General features: G+C 43.1%; 1 protein-coding gene across 13 annotated transcripts in view; it reads right to left on the bottom strand.

Annotated features, from left to right (window-relative positions):
- The window catches only part of LOC119012389 (MAM domain-containing glycosylphosphatidylinositol anchor protein 2-like), a 254941-nt gene that overhangs the window by 76575 nt on the left and 155113 nt on the right, over window positions 1-23253 (bottom strand). For 10 of the 13 annotated variants that reach the window (XM_037086148.1, XM_037086150.1, XM_037086151.1 and 7 more), the window contains 3 exons: window positions 16936-17132; window positions 12583-12718; window positions 12064-12333 (listed from right to left, as the gene is read on the bottom strand). In XM_037086148.1, the coding sequence (XP_036942043.1) occupies window positions 12064-12333; window positions 12583-12718; window positions 16936-17132 (603 nt within the window). The remainder of the gene's footprint in view (window positions 1-12063; window positions 12334-12582; window positions 12719-16935; window positions 17133-23253) is intronic. The other 3 variants (XM_037086149.1, XM_037086152.1, XM_037086156.1) reach the window with 1 other exon arrangement.

Genomic DNA, 23253 nt, shown 5'->3' with positions numbered 1-23253 from the left:
GCACATCAGAATCAGATCTTTGAGCCATGCTATCTGCACTATTATGTTAATTTGATCAGATTGGATCTGCATCTGTACTGACGTAGGCACCAGTAACTACGTACGTTGCTGACGAAGCTCTGAGCCACCCCTGTCACTCTGGATCTGACGTTGTAGTTGTTGTGTGTCACATTGTGGATTTGAGCAGTCAGAACATCCAGACTGAGACGCATGTGACACAGATTTTGAGTTGGTGATCCAAGCAAAGCCTAAGTGATATAAAGCATTTTTCACAGCTGGATTTTGTGGTAATGGTGCCAGAACAAAAGCGTAAACGTGGGACCACATAATTAAAAGGAGTAAAAGTATTCTTCATCTACCTGCATATGAATGATCAGCAAGGGCTGGACTGATTACTGACATGAGGGAAGAAGAGATTACATTCCACACTGACCCTCGCCGCTCATGCACCACTTTTTAATATCTATGATAATACCAGCACACCAAGAGAGACTTGCTTTATTATCATACCAATCAGAACATGTCACCACCCAGCATCAGAGCCAACATCAATTTTATTTTCATTAAAAAACACCACAGTGTCCGAATGTCTGCGACCACCTCTTTCTTCTTCTGCGTTTAATGTTGTGATGTACAAAAAACTGCTCCACCGATGCCACGGCGTCACTCACACACAGATTTAGATTTAGCTTCCACAGCCACATATCTTAACTAGTAGTTAAGCAGAAATGTGATTAGATCTTGATGGTCATTTCATCGTCCCCCCGCCCCCCCAGATGCCTGGTGACTCAGCCTTCCCTCATTTCCACACGGAGCTGCAGTGCAAGTCAAACTAGCCAGTGCTGCATATGTGCACTCATGCATATTTCAGTTTTGGTTTCCCTCCCTGCCGTCTCCACATTCAAACCTCCCCTCCTGCAATTTTATCTGACCATAAATATTGAATAGCAAGTAGGCATTCCTGTAAATCGACTACATTTGTGTACAAGAGAGATAAGTGGGCATTACTTCCCCTGGTTGTAGTAAATTTTGCTGGACAGCTGCAGTGACTAAAATGGTGCCTGTTCCCTTATGCATGGGAGCAAAGCTAAAACTGGAGGTATTCTGAAAGGGACTGTGGTGAGTGTGTGAGGTGTGAAGTGCAGAGTTGGGAGCCTTTATCGGGTGATGGCGCACTGTCACTCTTGCTTTCCCATTTCTGATAACCAATTCATGGCAAAAGTCACATGAATCTTTAAGGAGGGCTCCGCCTGGAAACAGAACTTTCCCATTTCCCATATCTGGAAGTAAACAGCGTCTGACGGACTGCTATGCCCTGAGAGATCCGAACAAGTTCGCCCGATTAGTCAGTGTCAACCTTGACAGGTCAGCCAACGTTTGAGAACTTTTCCATGCTAAATTGTCCCATTTGTGAAGAAGAAGGGACACAAACAGATAAAGTGCCACGAGTGATATCAGACATCTGGTTACCCAACTTCCTGTTGGAAGTCAGAGGCTAGAAAGACTGATGTGACCTCCTTGGGTTCAGTAACCAGGAGCTCAAATGCGAGCGATTTAGTCAATCACTTACTGTTTTGCATTTGTATAGCTTAACAATGCTGCACTGAAAAAATGGGCACTGGACCAGGTGTGCAAAAATATTTAAATGTCTTGGACAATAGGGTGAAAATCCAGTCAAATGTTATCTGTTTTTACTGAACAATCCTCTGTGTGCACTGATGTCATACCAGTCCAAAACATGTGTTTGACCACCTGGAAATGAGACACTTATAACTTATCTTTCTCCAGAATCACTCTCTCTATTTTAAATAGAATTCAAACTGCGCTGTGATGTATTTATTTTCCACAGACGTTATATAAGGCTTCAATAGATGGCCTTACATTTCCTGATAGAGGAGGCCACGGTCGCAAAAGAGCGTGGTACCTTTGCATTGTTGCGTCCTTACAGTGGAAGGCCAGACGCATGACTCATCTAATATATTTAATGGGAGAAAATTAAAAGAGGCCGTGCTGAGCTCTGAAGTTAACGTCACGAGAGAGTTCACCTGGATTTAATTGACTCATACTTCCGGATCATCCAGGTGTAAAAAAACGAAACCCCAAAGACATTGATTAATATACAGACCAGCCAGAAAGCGCTGTTAGTAGAAATCTCTTCAGTGGGAAGGAAACCTAAAGGTTTGCATCAAAGCACAAGAGACATCAGAACTGCTGATGGCTTGTAAAGGATTTCCATTGCTTTGTATTTGTGTTTTCTGCTGCTGTTGAATCATGTTGAAGGTGTACGCAGTCAACTGATGAGTCATTTGTGCCCTTTGGTAATTGATGGTATTGCACATATACGTTGCTGTACAGTCTATGAATGCTACGCAAAATTGGCTGGAACAGTGTGGTGGATTTATTCGCCTTTCAGGGGCATCACAGTAATGACACTGTAATAATTATGATATTTGCCTGGTATGATCTACAGAGCTAAGTAGTTGGGTAATGATATGGTATCTAAGCAGGCCTACGAACAGTATAATTTTATGGTAAGCATTTAAGAATGGTGGCCAAAATGATTACATCTAACATTAGATGTATCCGTGTTATCTGAAAGTGAATCACTGATGGTTTATTTTGACTTGTTTGCAAAAAGTACCAATAGCTGATGGGATGTGACGCATACTGAGAGAAGAAGAAATGAGCCCAAGTGTAATTGTTTGGTAATAATGGCAGTGGCCCTAATATGAGCTATTTTCTCTTTCTTTATGTTTTTTTTTTTTTTTTAAATGACTGTGGACTGTGAGAAACATCAACAAATCCAAAAGAAGACGTCTCTCAGCGCGTCTGAGTTTAGGCAGCCAATGAGGCAGAAAAGCCCAAATAACTCGCTTCCGATAGTTACAATGCAATTTTAAATTATACACATTATATCATAAGATTTTACAAGTGGATGTGTGTACAGTAGGAACTGGTGAGTCTCTTTGCAAGTATGTATTGCTGGATGTTGCGGGGAAACATCTTTGCGATGCACATATAGGTCTCTATTAAACATCAAGGCATGTTTCCGAAGATCACATCATGCGGTCTTATTCAGCGGATTGAGTTTGGAGATGGATTTGTTGACATGAGCGCTCGAAGCCATCTCCAGGACTAGCAAGGGACATCTTATAATGACTGCAATACTCAAAATATAATTAAGTGAGACCAAAATAAATAAATAAATACACGTAATTGATTTTTATTTCAAACACTAAATTCTACTCCACACCAGCAGGAGTAAACGTGGGCAGCGATGCAGTGAATAAAAACATCTTTTCAGGACTCAGGGACCGGCTGGAAGTGCAATTAGCTGCTAATTAGGGGCTGCATCCGAATCAGAATTGTTCATTACATGTCGTCTCTCAGGTTTTTACCTCCTAGACTCAAGTTTAAGTGTCTCCATCAGCTTCCGTGAAGTCAAAGAAATAAAAAAAGTGTCAATCCTGCTCATAGTTCAGTAATGAAATCCTAGAGCACAACAAAGCTTTTCTCTCCCGCCTGCCTCCTGAAAGAACAGTGGTGACGATGATGGATAGGAGGCAGAGGAAGTGGAGCGAGCATCTAGCTCAAACAAAGTTTATCTGACATCAGTAACACCCAGGAACTGAGAGCATTAATGCAGCAAACAGAAAAAAACATACTACTTCTCTATTTCCATTAGCTGGCTCTGTACTAATGTTATTCTGAGACATAACGAGCGGTACAAATAGTTGATACCCCGTGTTGCTGTGTGTGCAATTACAAAGCTTTAAAAAAAAAAAAGGTTTGACTCATCAATGATTCAGGGGTTAAGTCAGGGCCAATTTCTTTTTATGCAGAAATTTAGTGTCGGATCTGCAGCACAACAGCGACGAAGCGGATCCTCAGAGTGTTGTACTGTATCAGTATTCACACACTGATTAGTCTTTACACCCTCACGACTGATGTGCTCCTAAAAAGCTCTGGGATATGGTCAGGAATTGAGCTAATGCACATTCACCGTTCTGAAGCACAATGTTCAATTTGTTTCACAAGTTGCCAACGGAAGCGGGGAATCATCGGTGCAATAAGCAAAACACACATCTCGGGATTAAAAACAAAATGCAGCCTTACTTTGAAAACCATCGCCAGTATCACAGGCGCTGGGGCATGAAACACAAGTCAACATACGCACAAACAAATTCTGCATGAATTATTGATGGATCTTGGAAGCTAGCCTCCTTTTATCCCCATCAGAGCCTCCTGTCATTGAACTTTGACTGTGGCAACATGCACAAGGAGTAAAAAAAAAAACCCTTCACTTACAGGACCTCCTTTTCTTCATGGTAATATTGGGAGAAGGAAAAACAGGTTCTGCTTGTGCTTACATTTGCATTACATGCCTCCTGTTTCCCTCTCTGCCTGGGAGACTGCACACGGTTCAATGATGATATTCAAGGCTTTCTTATGGATCGTTACCATACATATTAAAGTGTTCACATGCTCCTTACTTCTTTTTTTTTTTTTTAACCACCAAAAGCGGTGCTATTGCCTAGAGCAAACCTGTATGATTCTCCATAGCTGTAATAGCCTCTGGGAATAATGGGTGGCCTGTACATGAAGAGCGCAGATAATCACACAAAGAGAAAAGCCCCGGTTGAGGCCTTCTTCTACAGAGAGCTCATGTCACACGGCAGGATTACAATACCACCTCTGGGGAGCTTCTTAGCAGGGCAAAAGTACACGCAGCCCTCACATATTGACTATGACACGCACGTACGTAGGCTCATAATGACAAAGACACAATGGCACGACTTATGCACACACACACACATGCAGCAACACTGCAAGAAAAAAAGACGTTTGAATGTGTGCGCCCCCCCACCTCTCTCTCTCCTCTCTCCAGTGCATTCTCCCTGCCTTTGTCTGATAGAGAAGAAAGACGCGTCTCATTCTGCTCCCACTCTGAATCATTATCCTCCTGTCTTCCCATCAGTCCATCTCATTTTTCAGTCAGACCTGTCTGTCGGTCTCTCAGCAGGCGTCACACTGTGCTCTCCATTCTTTCTCGCAGAGAATATCAGCATGTGAAGGCGAGCCCATCTCTCGGAGCCAGATGGATGTCTCTCTAACTGCCACTCTGCTCTGCCTCATCCGCTCAAGGTTAAACACAAAAAAAGCACAGAGGGCATTAGCGTGGCTCAAAACACCAGGCATTCACACGCGCCCTGGCGTAGACACGCGGTTGTGCCCGTCACCCAAACACCTTTCATTTTCCTATCAACGCTCCGTGCATCTTCACACCGGCGAGGCCACCCTCCCATGCATCAGCGTATTTACAGTACCACGGCCACTCCATGTCCGTTCTTTAGAGGGAAATGAGCCCTAAACGCTGCTCTCGACCTTGAGGCCGACCTCCGGCTTTAATTTATGTTGAAAAGCATTCACAGGCGCTGAATGCACAAACAACACAGGTACGTGGACATGTACCTGCACAGTTTAACACATACAAATACACCCAATCACTCACTCAGTCTCACACGCACACACACACACACACAATCACTCACACACACACACACACACACACACACACACACACACACACACAGTCTTTAGGGCCGCAGCCCAAGAGACAGGCCCGCCTGTGCCAGTTCTGGCCATCCAGCCATTAAATCTGGCATTCATGAATGGAAATATATTCAGCTTTCGACCAGAATTTATTCCAAAGCAAATTTGATAAGGGTCATTCACATGTTGATTCACATGCTGACAGCCAGGTTTTTACAAGGCACGTCATGATTGTTTTCTCCGCACCAAACAGCCTAAATATAAGCAGCGGGGAGCTCACACGGAAAAAAGATTGCGTTCTTGCTCCTCTATAAATACCAGCAAGCATCCAATCAGAGTTACAAAGTGTGGATTGTAGCTAGCGTCTTTACGCTTCAGTGTGTACACGCGTGTGGGTGCGCGGAGTGAGTCATGTCGACGTTAGCAGGTCGAAGTGATGGATGTCTTGGGTGTAAAAGCTTCACACCTGAATTTGTCAGGAGCTCCTGGAGGAATTGTCGAGAAAATCCGACGACAACACAGCGGCGTTTGATTTTTGATTCTTTTGAAAGCTACTGCTATGCTCATTTCTCCACATCACACAGGGGGAAAACACATTGCTTTAGCAGAGAGACAGGAAGCACATGCACATGAGTCTGCTTGTGTGTGTGCAGGGAGTCGGGGGAAACAGAATGCCAGGCCGACTGCCCATTTCAACACCATCCACAGACAGTTCCGTCTCAATTCACTAACTCTCCGTTTGAGAGCTGCCGACTCATATTTGATACCAAACAGAAGAGAGGAAGAAACAACCAGCGCGGAGTATCTTTGCATTGTCGCAGCAGATACATCACAAACTGGTGTGTTTGTGGAGGACTGAATGGACTGAAGCGGTCAGGGGAAAGCAGGGTATTGACCTGCATTTGACGACGTGTTGCGGACCCTTAATCCATAAAAAGGATCTTGTCAGCAGGGTGATGTGATGCCAGTAGCCTGCTGGGCTGGCTGTGGAGAAGGCCAAGCCCTGGAAGGCAGTCTGGCTGGTAGGACAGTATGGCCAGAGAAACTACCATCTGCTGGGGAGAGATGTGTGTTTTCACACACACAGCCCCCTTTGGCAACAGCAGTTTGAGAGGGCTTCTCAAGGACTGAAGAGGAGGGTGAATAAGCTGAGGACGGCATCGATGAGGCCACAGGGTGACCCTGCATAACATGCAGAACCAAGTCAGTGGAGGCTGAAATAAATCAATTGGTATTTCATGTACACGTGCAGGATTTTCACATGAATCGCACACATTCTCAGGCAGTTTTCTTCACAAGTGCAACGATTCCAGTTTCAACCTTTTCATGGCCACACAAACACACATCATCATCAGTCTGAAGAGCATTTCTGCACTCTCCATTTCAAATCATTAAATCAAACTCTGTATTGTAATTAAGATAGCAAAGCAACAGGCTCAAATATACATGAAGATATATACAGACAGTCTCTTCCTCTTGCCTCCTTTCCCTGCACACACACACACACACACACACACACACACACACACACACACACTCACACAACTACAAAAACAAACGCACACAGAAATAAAAGAACAACTAAAGGTCTGCCTGTGCTCTCGCCTCAAGCCTGGCTTATCCTCTTTCAATTTCCTTTTTCTGCTCACTTCAAAGTATCATGCCAGTAAAAAGTTGCCAGTGGAGTGACTGTGCTGTCAACAAAAAGAAATAGACAAGTCTTGTACGCGACGTGACATTCATTTTCATTTAAAACGTGGCCAACCAGAGTGGCAGCGATATGTGAGAAGTGCAGGAGAACAGAACACAATGTTTTATCTTAATTAGTACATGTTAGATTATAACGCGGTGTGTTTGGAAGGAGATAAAGTACATTCCATTCAAGAGCCACGACTCTGTGTTATATAATTTGTTGTGCAGAATCAATCCTGTTATTCCAGAGTGTTTCCTGTGTGAGGGCTGGTTTTGTTAAAAGAAATATTCATTACTGAAACTTTGACATTTGGTTCGATACGTTTCTGAAAATCTGTAAAATCCATTTTGAAGAAATAGAAAATTACACTAAATCATAATTCAAGGAGAAGGAGAAGAAAAACAGGGAATAACTTTGTGGATGATGGTTGTGAAACTGGGAAATAGTCGCAAAGTGAGACCTCTACTTTCTCTGTGATGTCAGCAGCTAGGCAGCCCAAGTCTGACAACTATCCAACGTGTCATCTTCAGGGTGAGTTCTCTCTTTTTACCTGCTGGTCTCTTAGCAGCACCGGGTCCCCTGTAAGATACACTCTACACCTGCACTCCACAGCCAAAAAGGTGCCTTTAAATTGTGTTTTTTATAATTATCACTGGCTCTCTGTCGTTGATGAGATCTATCCCTTAGGTATTGGAATTTAGTATTGATGCGGTTTGAGTGGTGGCCTAACAGTGTAAAAGTTCAGCACCAGGCCCTGTGCATGTGTAATTTCAGCAAAGTGTCAAGAAGACAGGTTCAAATCCATTATCGCCACTTCACCCTGTTCACTCCACTTTTACTGCTTTCACTTGGAGGGTTTTCTATTTTCAGGACCTTCTCAAAACCAGTTAACAGAGAGTGGAAGTGGTCTGTACAATACCGTGTAAACTCTGACAGTGCACCTGCACTAGACTTGACACAGCAAAGTCCTTGTCTATAATGAGCAGGGCTGATATATTTGATTATTATTGCAGATATATCTGTTTGACTGTGTATTCCAGACAAGAGTTATAAGAAATTGGCCTAAAAGATATTTTGGGATATCACATCTGTCAACTAAAGGGGAAGTTAAATCTTCAAGGGAAAGCGAAGTGTCTCAATCATTTCATATACTGGTCATAATCCTTTAAACATGTTCGTTTATCTGCTAAACCCACTTCAGAAACTGAAGCACACATGTTGGGAGAACGCGGCAGAAATCATGAATAACGTTCGTCTGTCTCGCAGCTTTCCAATATTACTTTGGTCACGCCTCACAAGTCTGCATTCTTCATGCCGCCTTTTTATGTCGGCAAAGGACAAAAATAACAGCGAGGGGAGAACTTAAAATCAAAGCAGAAAAACATCACTTTGTTTCTAAATCCAAACATCTAATGGCATCTGTGCTGATGGAAATTTCCAGCAAATGGTTGAAAATATAGCACCCTACGGGGCCCGCTGCATATGGAAAGACGCTTTAAGAACGCGTTCATGCATCGTGACGCTGGGTAAAATTAGTAAGAGGAGATCAGAGGCAAGAGCAAACAATGGAGAAATCGCCGTAGATGCATCACAGACACGGTTTGGTTCTGAAAAAGCTGGTTGTCAGACAGAATATAATTAACACGACCGAGAGTATGTCGGGCATACAGCTCTGCGCCTCTCCATTACTTCCACTTTTTCATGGCTGCCGCACTGCTCAATATGCAGCCAGTTCTTCAAGAAACAGATCAAATTCATGATATAGTTCTATAAACAACGCACGTCTATCAAAGTACATTCATACCACCCACCCATGTTGATCCCCAAATTGCATTTGCCTCAGTGACAGCTCATCAGACTCAGGAGAGCGACCCTGATGTCACGCTGAGATGTGTGATAACGTGTTGACGTCTGTCCCAGAGCTAATTTACAAAGATTAAAAAAAAAAAACAAGAAAAAAGAAAAAAGACTGTCATGCTTTTAACTTTTAGAGCTTTTATAGCTTCTATAAGACTTGGTTCAAATTTATTTTGACACCAGTGATGCTTTGTTGGGTTAATTAGACGTCATTTGTACCCACTCAGTTTGTTCTAGGTGACTACTTAATAATAACTGTAGATCCCCCCAGAAGCACAGACAAGACTGACTGTAATTTCTTTTGTCACATATTGATGAATCATGTCGCATATTTAGTTTTAGCGTGTCTTAGATTTCTTTGGTTTAGATTGTTTTCACCCCTAATTCACACTTCACGATGAGTGAGTTAATTTACTCAGGACAGCATTTCTTGTCAGTTTAATTTCTTTAGCCACCTCCCCTGTCTGATATCTTTGTGTAACACCTGCATTAGACTCCTGAGTGGCTCACTAGTGACTTCTAGGCTTCAGGAGAAAAATACAATGCTACTGATCAATGCTCGTCACTCGATAGGCTTTTATCACGTAATGGAGTAATGGAACTGTGTTGATCCGTGATCCTTGGAGATACTCCCCTCCGACGTGGTTTGGATCGCATTTTAACCACAGATTTATTGCGTAATTTAAAATATCAAAGTGTGAAATACAGTTTCACTGTCATCATCATTTCTACAAGACAGATGCGTGCTGTGTTTAACTGCGATTTTAAAAAACGGCTCACAAGATTTGGAGGTTTATTGCAACTTCCACAGTATCTGCTGCCTTCCTTTCCTCTGGCGCTCAGCTCCAGCTGCACACCGTGAAGCAGCTCGAGTTTCTTCGCCTGTCTCTGACTCACTGGCCTTCAGTGTTGCTAGGCTATTACTCATAACATCCCACAGATATAGCCCTAAAGTGTGATTTAAAAAAAAAAAAGAGTGAACAATGATATTATTAGGGTGAGGTTAAGGAGCAGAGAAGTTGTCTTAGGCTTTTATATCTGGCATGATGGAGAAAGAAAGGACAGATGCAAAGAACCTTGTTTGTTTTTCATGCAGCTCGCTGCTGCCCAACCAATCAATCGCTATGGATCCTGCATGGCATTTAGTCAAGCAGAATAATACATATCCGTCTTGTTTCACTTTTAACAAGCGCCAATAATGCTCTGCAGCCTTAAAGGGACAGTTTATCTCCAAATCAAAAATACACATTTTCCGCCTACCTGTAGTTTTACTGCAGTTTCCTTCTGCATATTGATTTGCTTGGAGGTTGTAGTTCGTTAGAAAGAGAGAAGTTCAAAACAGTTTCTGTGGATTATCTTGATTAACCAGGTCATGATTTCTGGAGAAAGATATCACTGTTGAGTTTCTCTAAATGTTATTGCTATTGCACTTCACCCTAACCCACCACAAGCCAGGTGCCATCTAGTTCCAGAGAGGGCGGACGTCTCTACGAGTGACATCGCCAAACTCAGCCGTGTACACTAAATCAATCTAAATGGATGAATAGCACTTTATAGGTACTCTTTAATTGTGACGCATCTGTGTGATTGTATTCATATCTAAGGAAGGTGGTGATTTTCTTTTTGTTTTTTAATGATATTTTGCAAAGATCCCATGGGAACCGCTGTCAACTCCAGACGTATGACACATCGATGAGAGTGTTATATTTATTGCTCGCGCTGAGTGCGCTCTGACTTATTCGCTGCCATGGGACACCTGACACCTTCTCTTTGATGTAAGCCTCTTGATTCTTAAGTCCTCAACTATATGGGCACTTTCACAATACGGAGAGAGGTTTTTATCTGTCAGGGGGGGCCATCAGAAATGATTTGTTGATGATTTCATTTTCATCCCAGGGAGTGTGTGGCTGCATGAATAAATGCTTCCAAACAGACTGAGCACCGAGGCGACCTGATGATGGAGCTGTGGCATAATCTCTTTGAGAAAACTTTCTGAGCCAATCTGCTAAACTCTGATTCAAATGTGTCCCAACTGTGCGCGTGTGATGTTCCTCCAGAAAGTTTAAAATTCAAATTTGGATCATTGCATGAATGCTGTTTTGTTTGTCGAGACTTCACTAATTAAAGCGTCTTTTCATTCACCTGCAAGAGGTTTGTGCAGTTTCACATTCAGGGCACTGGGATCCTCTTGTTATGTCACTGATGAAAGTCACCCTTAATCCTCGAGCTTAGTAATAGCAGTCGATTTAAGAATATAAAAGTCAACATCCTCGTGCATCGTGCCTCATCTGCTCGGGTCTCATATCAAAACAGCTTTTCTTTACAGATGGTAAAATTGCCTGTCTTGAGTATGAACCTTCAAAGCCAATCCTTTTTTGCAGTTTACTGTAAATATTAAAAAGCCAAATCCTAAGTGCACTTCACCTTCTGTGTATTCACATTTATAGAGATTTGCCAATATGGCAAGTACGCAAAAAGTGGTTCTTTGATAACATTTTCTGTAATGAGCAACAGGAAGATCAGATGCTCTTCCGCCTCCTGTGCCACTCAGGTGAAGAGCAGCTTGGAGAAAAAAGAAAAAAAAATTCAAAAACCTGGATAATTAGCCAAACAGGCAGCAAAGGCCCTGGCCCTGCTGCTTTTAATAAACTGGTGCTAACCACTCTGTGAGCCGGTGCATTTTCACACTTTTACCTGAAAAATGACTGTATATAAACAAACTTTAACCAAATACACTGAAATATTGTTGCAAAATGTGATATATTATATATCATTATATATATAAAAATCAAAACTAGCTCTCATTCCACAATAATGTGTTGAGTTATATAATGAGTTTTGATATTTTACTACAATATTTCACAATTATCACAATCACAATGCTGCAGTTTTTCTACTTTTGTAATTCTTCACGCTTTGTGCGGCTCCATACGTGTGTTCGTGCAGTCATGCCTCCTCACCTCGCACCACGATGGTAGTGGACTTCTTCGCCGGGTTTCCCACGTTGTTGCTGGCGACGCAGCTGTAGACCCCCGCCTCGTCTGAGCTGATGGCTGGGAGAGTGAGCGTGCCCCCCTTCACCACGCTCCTCTGTGGCAAGCTGTCATTACTGCTCACCCAAGTGAGAGTCGGGGGTGGCTCTCCGCCCGTGGTGATGCACACCAAGGATACCGTCTGACCGGGATTCACCACGATAGGATCCTCCACCAGCAGCTTGATGGACGGCGAGGCTGTGGAGGGAGAGCGTGTAGAGTCCGATTAGAAAGACTGGCAGAAGATGGACAACTTTGGCAGTTATGTCAGCTGAGAGACTGTGCACCACTTCCATCTTTCCGTCTTCAGGTCTGTTTTACTTTTATTAAGACGCCTTTTGTGGAAGTGGCTGTTTTATATTGCAGTCTACCTGGAATAATATCAAATTTACCTTTAAAACATTTTGGGTATTCTATGCTTGTAAAATGAAAATAATCATAGAGTACCTGTCTTATTGGTGAGTCTGAAGATAACACTGCGGTCAGGGATCCCACACACATTTCTGACGGAGGCGATGCAGCTGTAGTTGGCGTAGTCCTGAGGACGCAGGTTCTTCAGCTTCAAAATCTTCGTTTCCCCCTGCAGCTCAGACCAAACCAACACTGGTATGCAAATGTGTGCAAAAATATCAACATAATCAAGTAAAAGAAATGCAAGAAACCTAGGTACTGGGACGGAGATGACAAAGGCCAAACAGCTCCAAAGAAAGGTCAAAGAAATGAATATGTATGCTGCTTTAATGAAGCCAAAATGAAAAGAAAAAGTAGCTGAGTTCAAGTGTATTAGTGTAAAATCACTATATAAAAAGGATGCCGGTATATTCCAAGGAAATTAATGTGTCAACTTGCTCAATACCAACGAGCAGATTACTCTCCAGTCAATGGCCTTGCGGTAATTTCAACCATACAGCCGCAGAAATATGGACGGGCTTGGTGGGAGATCCCTCTACAGAAGCGGCTATCTCACTGAGAATGTGTTTATTAGATTCCAGCCGGGCCCGTCAACCGAGAGCCCCGCCCGGAGGGCTAAGACGAGGATGTAAACCTTTGATCTGCCCGACTCCACTGTGTGGGTGTTGGGTTGGCGGAGGAAGTGGCAGATTAAAACATGAGTCAGCCACATGCTGCGCCAGTCCACACAACATGACAATCACTCACGTCTATCAAGTGCTTTCATATCCAGTGAGGCTCATGGATAACTTAATTGTATTAGATCAGCCACGAACCCCACACTCCACTTTCCTTTCTTTCTCTGTCACCTCTTCTGCTTCGGAGCAGATATCAGGAGATGAAGTCCGCAGTGTTCAGAGTGCACGCTTTAGTCACAGCGGGTGGGTGGTTGGGTTGGGGGGGGGGGGAAATCTATTTTAGAAAATGCAAGGGGCAGAGAAAGGAATGGAAAGGACAAACACATTAAAAGCAATTGCACTGGGGGATTGATGGCCATATTGATGGAAAGATTGAACACTAAAGTACACAGGAGCTTCAGGAATGGGACTTGTGGCCGACGGGAAAGGGCAAATACAATTTAGAGGAACCTATTGTCCCTGTCAGGTGAAAAAAGCATTTCTCCAGTTTTGAGGGATTGAATTCTCATCTTTGGGGAAGAGCGATTCAAAACTAGCTTGATCAACTTAAAATGCATGGCGGCAGAAAGGAAAAGGAGGACATTTCTCATGCTAGCAGCAGGAACATCGGTTGACTACACGAGGGCCAGAGAAGCTAGTGAGGAAGCCGAACAAAACAACTGCAGGAAAATATCAAAACTGACATAAATGGGAAGGGTAACTTAATGGGATGATGAGCAATACGGTACTACCTCGGTATTTAAATGGTTACCTCCTCGAGACCGAGAAAAAGCGCTCAGAGAGACCATCACACCACAAGGAAACATCATAAACATCATAACATATTGATTGCGGGAAAGGTGTGAGAATCTGACGAGCGATGAGAAATTGCTCCATTATACCTTCGATAATTGTGCTATTCTCTGGCACCATGTGGGTACAATTATGGAGAGAGAGGCGAAGGAGAAAGAAACAGACAGCAGAGAGGACAGGGGTTTCTTTCTCCAATAAAAGCACAGCTCAGGGCCGCACTTAAAAACGAACCTGTTCTTTGTGCGGAGTTTGAAATGCCACCAGTGCATTTTTTAAAGTATCTGTGGGAATATAAAACACATTCGGTGGACTGAAAAGGGTGCCTGGGAATGAAGAATAATGGAGGGAGGAAGGTAAAGAGACAGACTTAATTCACAAATCTGCCTGGCTAAAATGGAGGCTTTGCTGCTCTCTAATGGACTCAACTCGTGCCCGTGGGCTCGATTTCGGTCAGTTATGAATATGCAACTGAATTGTCTGAGTGTGTTTCAGGCAAGTTCAGACATATTGTCGAAATATAATGTTATTAGCCATTTATATGAGCAAATTACTAGGAGTTTAGTCAGGATTTATTTGGGGTTGGACTCAGACAAAGTTAATCTCTGGGTCTGGGTTGCGCTCAAAATTTCCAGACCCAATTAAAAGCTTTAATAGAGGGCAGGATGAAGGAGCGAGGGAAGGAGAAAAGAGCTATAAGAGCAGGATGGAGAAGCGAAGAGTGTCTGATGAGGCCCAGTTGTGCAGCTTCTTCAGCCTACTTCGCCCACTCCATTAGTCCCCAGCCATCTTTCTTCATTTGGCCAAACATCAATTTCACTTCCTTTTTTCTCCCCTCTCTCTGTATCTTAAGCCGCTTTTCCTCTCCCGTGTGTATTTTTCTCTTTCTCACAGGATTTTCCAATTCCCTCTGCCGGCCAATTCAACATACAAATCGCATTCAGCTCAGTCAATTCAAAAAGCTACAATTCCGTTACTAGTGACAAGACAATCTCAAACCGGTCTTTGTCGGCTGCACAAGATCCTTTTTAGAACAAGAGCTTCTCAATTTTCAAATTGTAAGGACAATCCAACTAAGTGTGCAGAGAACCCCATCCCTCTGTGTCTGCAGTTTCCCTGTATGCCTGTAACTATGTGAAGTCGGGTTTGTGAAACTCATAGAGGCTAATGGGTACAACGCTTTCTCACCCATAGCACAGCAGGGGAGGGTGGAATGATTTGGGGTGGGGTTTGAAAACAAAGCAAAACTTTCAAAAATCATCAAATACAGCAGCCTGGCAAGTGAACACTTCAAAGTTTGGTGTTGTAGGTATCCACCAACAGCCACTTCTTGGACGGTTCCTTTAGCTCAGAAGTATAAAGAGCGAGAGAAGTTCAAGTCGGGGGCAGTCGGAGTGGTGACTTACCCTCTGGAGAACAGGGTCGCCCCCCGTGGGTTAGTGATTTGATTTTTATTTATGTAATTTAAGTGAAATACTTAAATGACATTACATTACTTGCATTACATGATCGACATGCATTACGAGACAGAATATTAGATATCATCTACAACCCAAAGTATGATCTTTCCTAACTGAGCCGCAGCCATTTGACAATGTTAACAATGTTCCAATTTTGTAGTATGTGAACTGTTTATCAGCAAGTCTCATTGGACGTTGTATATTAGGTACCATTACTAAATTGACAGCAGAGTCCCTTCATTTTGGAAGACTATCATATCATGTATTATTTCTGACTTGTGAGGTCTTTCAAATTCAAAACCGATGCTGGATGGGTAGGTAGAGCGTCTTAGTCTGAAGCTCAGTGCCCACTGACCAAGCTGCCGTATTTGATGAGGAGTGAGAATGTGTTGCCTGGAACATAAGGCAAATAAAAACGCAGCACAGGTAGGTGATATGGCCAAAATTCTCTAGCGTGATATATGCAAAGTTTCATCACAGTCACAGTATTTATCACACATCACAACTTCTGGATACATTCTACTGACGCACAATAAATACGTCATCAACATTTGTAGGTAGCAACACTATTGTTTCAGTATATCAATTTGCAGCGTTTCACCTTGTAACACGATGTTGCGCTGATTCATTAATTAGCGGCCGAGGTTTACTCATCCCTCGTTGTGAAAATGCAGGAAGCGAGCGTACTGTGACAACATGTTGTTGCACTTCTTCGCTTCATTGTCAGAAGAGGCTGATGAAGGTCGTCATTTACATACTTGCAGTGTCTGTTTAAGGCCCTGCAGTATGTAGAACATGATTCCACATATACTGCATTAAAATGTATTAGAGTGTTGATAACCATCGCCATTTAACACAGGACTTTTATTCCTGCGTGACTGCCTTCACTTTCTGTATCTAATAACTGAAACGTTAGCAAACACAAAAATAGCTTTACACACATAAATCAACCATGAATCATAGTTACTAATTAATCATAGTTACAGTAACAGTGTATTACATACAGCCGCTCATAGTGGGAGAGCAATGTGTCAGAAGTTAACGAATTCCAAAGCTGCTCTGTTGCTAAAACTGTTAGCTTGTTTCCCTTCTGTTGCAACTAGTTGTGGAAGCCTCTCTTAATATGAGAGAGCACTGTCTGAAAATGCCTCAGCAAATATGGCCCCTGATGAACGCATCTTTTGTTACGCATTCAAAAGATTATTATGGTTGTTTTACACGCTCCATTCTGTATCAGCCCATTTATCCTCCCTTTGTAGTCAGCAGTCGGAGGGCAATGGATGCATGTCTTCATGACAACCGGCATAAAGCGCCATTGAAGCAGACCTATAAGTCCTCGGCTTTCATATTTGTCTGGTAACAGCTATAGGCCTTTACCCTCAATAAAACAATACATCTTTCTTTGCATCTACCGTTCCCTCTGATTCAATACTTTCATCCCTGTTATGTTGCAACTGTCTTACCTGAGTGAAAAACGGCTCGTAGATCTCCACTCCCTTATCCGAGCCCTGCGTCAGGACCTCTCTCCCGCGATGCCAGCTGTAGCGGACGGGCGGGTTGGAGTTGGCCACACAGCGCAGAAACACAGTCCTCTCGTAGTAGAACTGCTCCTTAGCTTCTCCTATACTCTGGTGCACCGTCACCACCGGGTCATCGAGATCTGTGAGAGGGAGCACGAAGAGACGAGAGGAAGCTATCAACTAACACTTTTCCACGAGTTGTTCAATTGACAAAAAGACGTCTTGGATCAATCGATCACCTCAGACCACATTTCAGACATTAACAGACATATATACACACACCGGGCTGTGATAACAGTTGTTAATACAATCTTCCAGGATCCACGGTCGTCACTGCGGTTAAAGATCTGACCGAAAGGGTCAGAATTCTCATTGCATTAGCAGAGGCAGCTATCAGCATGCACGCTGGGGTCGATGTGCGAGAGGAGGTGCGACGCCCTCTGCTTGAACTACTTAAGTCAATAGGATGCAGCCCAAGGGCACATTGACTTCCCAGTCAATGAGCGAGCCGCTGTGTGCTCCAAGTCACACTCCATTGAGAGCTTCAAACATGAGCGGGGATGACAAATACTGTGCGCAAAATGATGTTTGATGTCCGTCACTTCAAAGAATAACGTTTGGCTGGCCTTCCGCTCCGATTTAGGCACTCTGTGATTTGACACATCTGTTACTCTCCCCCATTTCCCAGCAGATCTGAGGGAAGTTTTACCCCAAACACTAGACAGTTGGTTATTTGAGAAAGTGCTTGTGGTTGATTAAATGGATTCAAAGTTAATCATCTTACCCGGCTATCGCATTAAGCCTTGGCAAATGGTGTTCATCATAGCTGTGGTGTCTTTTAGCATGCTAATACTCGCCTTTTAGATTATGTCCATTTGCACGCTCAAAGAACGTGGGGAGCTAGCTGTTTCCCTTTCATCTCTGTCCGAGATGCAATCAGTTTTTAACACGAGCGAAAAGGCAATTTAAGGGAGAGGATGAGAGAAGCTAATGCAAGTTATCCCTCACGCTAAAATTCTCACTGATAAAGGCTGACCTTTTGCATATGAAGGGGGGAAGTGATTGAGTGTATTAATGAGTGAGTTAATGTATCAGTGAGTGAGCAACAAGGTGGATGATTGAGTGATCGAGAGAGCCGCTGTGCTGGTATGTGGATGAGAGAGTTCAAGCAGCTTACAGTAAATGAATACCCAAATGTTTAATGATTATAGGCCTCCAGAGGAAAAACTACACATGCCTTAGGTGTTATTAATGGATGAATTCATTGCTTTTAATTCAGTAGCGGTGGCCCGGCCCCTGGATTTGCTGAGGATCAGGTCCTAATCATGGCGCCTGTGGGCCACAGTGCACAGCATCCAGCCTCGACGCACCAGCCAGAGAATGCTGATTCCTAAGTTTCATTAAAGACATGTTCTGCCCTACAGCCCCTTAATCAAAATCTAGCAGCGGTCAATACTTCATCCAGGATCCATTACAGTGTCTCAGGTAAGAGCAATTACCTTTGGGGGGCTGGGGGGAAAACAGGGGAGGGGAGTGACAGTGCTCCGGAGAAGACAGAGCGATTGCGATGCCATTTTAGAGGAGCAGATTGCTCTAAGTAAATACACTGATTCATTATAGAGAGGAGGGGGGGGGGGGCATGAATCCTACATCTTATCTCCGACTCTATCCAGCTTCCCCCTCATCTGTTTCCTGCTTCAAACAGTCAATTTACCAACTGTGGCAGAAATGGAGTGATTCATTGACAGCGCTATCTACCTTTGGGATAACACGTGTCTTTGAACGTCGGACCCGATAGGAGGTTGTCTTTTTCGCTTTCCCTCGTGGTGACAAGAGTGCAAGGGTGCATTTCTGTGTGTTTGTGCATTAGGTAAGGAGCGGCCGGGGCTATTAATAGGGCCGCAATGATATGCAGAGAGGAAGTGTATGCTAGGAGCGCAAAGAGATAAATATGGAAATATGGAAATGTACGCACTGGATTAAAATTTGATGAATTTCAAACAAAATTCCACCTCCACCATCAGTCTTTCTCCCGTAAGGATGTTGTGTGCGTGCGCGCGTGAGTGTGTGTGCGCGTCACTCTTGTGCAATTAGCTTCTGAAGTCACGGTTGACTGATTGTGAAGCTTAAATCCCCGAGCCCAGAGGAAAACTGCGGTGTACAGGCCGCCTGCGCCGGAGTTGTTAGGGTTTGTAATTGCAGGTTTATGGGTTCACAGGCCGGTAAATCTGCCCATGTACAGCTAAACGCTCCAGCGCGCTAACCTTAGCATCACTCCCGCTCACTCCCACCAACCATGACAAGACTCAAAGCTCTGGGTTCCTCTGACATTAAGACGCGAGGGTGGGACAGCATGACATATGAGTGTGCAAACGCATCGGCGTGGGAGAGTCAAAGGGGCGAAACAAAAAAAAAAAGGGGTAACATCTAGTTCATCGTCAGTCGTTTTATTCCTCTCAAGTAGGAACAAAACCTGAAGATGCTGATATTCCCGTTTGAATAGCAGACGGCGCGTCTTCTACTCTACAGGCCTACCAAAACATTTGTTGGACAAATAGGCACAAGTGCGTGGTATGGATAAAAGAGAAGAGAAAGATTAAAGAAGGTGCTTCATTATCACATCAAACCTTAGCTCCTGCCTTTCATGTCCCCCCCAGATCCCAACCCCCCCCCGCAAAAGGCAGACACCTGCAAACAAAACTCACACACATTACCTCATCCACCGACCCACACCTGAGCCACCCAAAGCACACTCGCAGACACCGACGTCCTCGTACGGACCTTTTTGGGGGCTGTCGTGCTGCTGTTAATCTAATGCGAGCTTCCTTTTCTATTTTTTTTCTTTCTCAGCTTTGATGTCTTTCACACTCTCCGCCTGATCTGCCGGAGTCACCTGGGAAGAGGGCACCTATCGGGCTCCCAGGCTGTCAGCCATGAGCGACAGAGGCCCGCGATTAATTTAACCTAATCACCGTCCCAGCTTGATTACCAGCGGGAGCCGCTGACCTGAATGCCATTTGCGCTGGCGTCTTTTAATGAGTAAAAACAGCCCTGTTTCATGTCAAATATAAGCAGTTTGCTTTTTATTTGTGCCAGAAGAACAACAAGAGACAGCAGGAGAGAGAGAGAGAGAGAGAGAGAGAAAGGGGCCGTGGTCGAAGAGAAAACGGAGACAAAAGGAGAGCATGTAAAAACTTCTAATTTGCTGCTATCCAGATGCAAGGTTAATGAGGTGATGATGCTGTATAGCAGCTGTCTCATGCACTTACTCCAAATAAGGGTGAATTTCTCTCTTTGTAGTGGATTTTTTTTTTTTTTTGGGGGGGGGGGTGAAATATGAGCATGAGGCATAAACGATTAGAGAAGTTATTACTTGGCGGCCTGCCCTGTGAGGAACCTCACCTTCAAGCCTCTTTTTTTTTTTTGGGAGAAGATGGAGTTTAAAAGCGAATCCTAAAAAAAAAGTACAGCCACCTCCACATAAATAGGAGGCGATAAGAGACAAATTCATTTTTCAGCTCTTTAGTCATTCTCCACCATTAAACGTCCATCAGAGGTAACTCTTCATGTAGGATTTTTAAAAATACCACTCGGAGCCAATTTTAAATAAAAGCGTCAGATAAATAAAGGCTTTTCAATAATAGGGAGTGAGGATTAAACACGAGATACAATGTGTGAGGTATTTGCGCCGCTGATGCAGAATGCGTGGGACTGATGTACTGTAAGAGGACCTAAAATTGCTAACAATATCCCACATCAGTTTTACCACATGTAAACACACTGCATCAAATAAGACAGCACAAATAAAACATGATATGGATATAATACCGGATGGTGTGCTCTGATGCATTTCATTTATGCGGGTCTAAAGGTTAATAAGCCGCGTTGGTGATGTATGACACGAATCTCATGTGGAGGCCTCTGACGGAATATGTGAATCCGCCATGTAATTTACTATCAGAACATTTCCTTTCCCTTCATCTCTCAACCCCCGTGGCAACGGTGACCTCTATCTCGTGGCCACACTCCACAATAACTAGCTGCTGCTAGCTGCATGTATTTGGTGTCAGCTGTTGCTCCACACGTATATGTGATCGCGGTGGCGGATGGATGTCTTTGCAGGGAGGTGGGCGAGGGGACAGTGCATCTATTTCCGCAGTAAGTCCACTCTGTTGATGGTGCCTGTGTAACAGAGATATCTCAGTAAACTGAATATCATTCTCCGAGACGTGAGATACGAGAGCAGTCAGCCTCATGTGCTGTCGGGGGGATAGAGGAGGGAGAGGATAGGATCCAGGGAGAGGCTGATTCAGTGTGTGTGATATCTGAATGTGGCAGGGTAATACACATTCTTAGGTTGAGAAAAAAAACAAACAGTGACTGGACACATCATATAACAGGGAAGCTAATCTTGACACAAAATTTAAATGGCAATGTACACACCACTGATGGACTACTTCTCAGCCAGAGGCAGTGACCTCCTGGATTTTCAGCTTCCTGCGCTGGGAAGCTCACAGTGACAACAACACTCTTGGAAGACCTTGCTCCAACTAACAATTATGTTCATCATTGATTAATAGGTCAAGTATTGTCTCGAGTAATCAATTAGTGGTTTGGTCTAAAAGAAAAAAAGGCAGAAAAAGGTGAAAAATGGAAATCAGTGTTTCTCAAATGCGAAGACGACATCCTCAAATGTTTGGTTGTGTCCACATCCCAAAGATATTCAGTTTACTGTCATACAGAAGTAAAGCAACTAGGAAAAAAAAAACACATTTAAGAAGCTGGATCGGAGAATCTTCATTTAAAATTTACTCAAACTGATGAATCAATTATCCTGTGTTGGTGTTTACTTCATGAGTTGACAACGAATCAGTTAATCTTACCGCTCCAATTGTTTTTCAATACGGATGATAAAATGATGAGCAACATGATCATCAGTGAGCCTTTAAGGTTCTTGTTGGTGGATTTTGCCAACGTTTGACAAAACTAAGCTAATTTGTACCCTCCGTTTCCATACCTTGTGCTAAGCTAAGCTAACCAGGCTCTGACTGAAGCTTCACATTAATCGTACAGACATGACAGTGGTATCAATTTTGTCATCTAACTCTCGGCAATAAAGCAAATAAATGTAAATCTTTTCCTTGAAATAATATGATGGTTTATAAAGTAGGATCACTGTATGTCAGTGTTATTAACAGTATATTCCATGTTGCATTGTTAATGATACTGCAAGCACCTATTTATCTTAATCTTTTGAATTTAAAATGGCTTATTTTGTATTGATTTTCATATTAGACACAAGCCAAACCTCTGACTATTCACATGTAAAAAAATTAAACACTCAAGACGAGAATACTTCCGCGCCTCTGCTAATATTTTTGATCTTATTTATTCTAGTTGTATATGTCTTTGATGATTAAATGTTGACTATATCGAAATGTTTTCATAACGTTGGTTTCATGGTCATCTCTAATATGATTGTGAGTCATCACTGGAAAAGGATGTTAACGGTCGCAGAGGTGAAATCCTGTCATTATAGCGCAGCACTGAAGGCATTCAACTTCCTGTTTTTTTTAATGTTTTACTAATGATGATTAAATACGAGCTGCTCAAAGCAAAAGCAGTGGCACACAGAGATAACACTGTGCAAACGTTGCTCACATGCTTTTGAAAACACACCTAATTAGCTCCTTCTATAATGAAATTAATGTCACTGGCACTTACCATTTCTGAATAAAAAAAATATCTAAAATAAGAACAAGCGCTAAAAAATGAATCAGTGTTTTTGCTCTGGTTGCATCGATAGAATAATAATAATGAATATCTGAAGCCTTGTGTCATATTAATAAAACATTGCAGATTTATTATGTTAAGCGGCTTTGTGTGTGTTTGTGAGTCTGTCAGAAAAAAATCATTACAACTTATAACTCCCCATCCAGGCTTTAATATTTCAAGTTCAGAATTTAAATGTAATCAGTGGGTCAGTTCCTGGGGTTAGAAACAACTGTTTTAATGCTCTGTAAAGAGGCGAACCTTTGAGACAGGGTGTTTTTGTATTAGGGCTTCTCTCCAGTCTCTGCCAGGAACACAGCGAGGGAGAGCTTGGACAAGTTGGGTTAAGGTTTGTAAAGGGCAACTCACCAACCCCTGCCATGGCTGCTGTTTGGCATGCCTCTGTGGTGCTGTGTCTAACACGCCCTGAATTATTCATTACGCTTTTTTCCACATTCCTGCTTTAACTTGAACTTAAATTTCTTCTGG

This window comes from Acanthopagrus latus, chromosome 22 (genome assembly GCF_904848185.1).
Source record: "Acanthopagrus latus isolate v.2019 chromosome 22, fAcaLat1.1, whole genome shotgun sequence".
Taxonomy (NCBI): domain Eukaryota; kingdom Metazoa; phylum Chordata; class Actinopteri; order Spariformes; family Sparidae; genus Acanthopagrus; species Acanthopagrus latus.
This window is presented reverse-complemented; position numbering and strand designations above follow the sequence as displayed.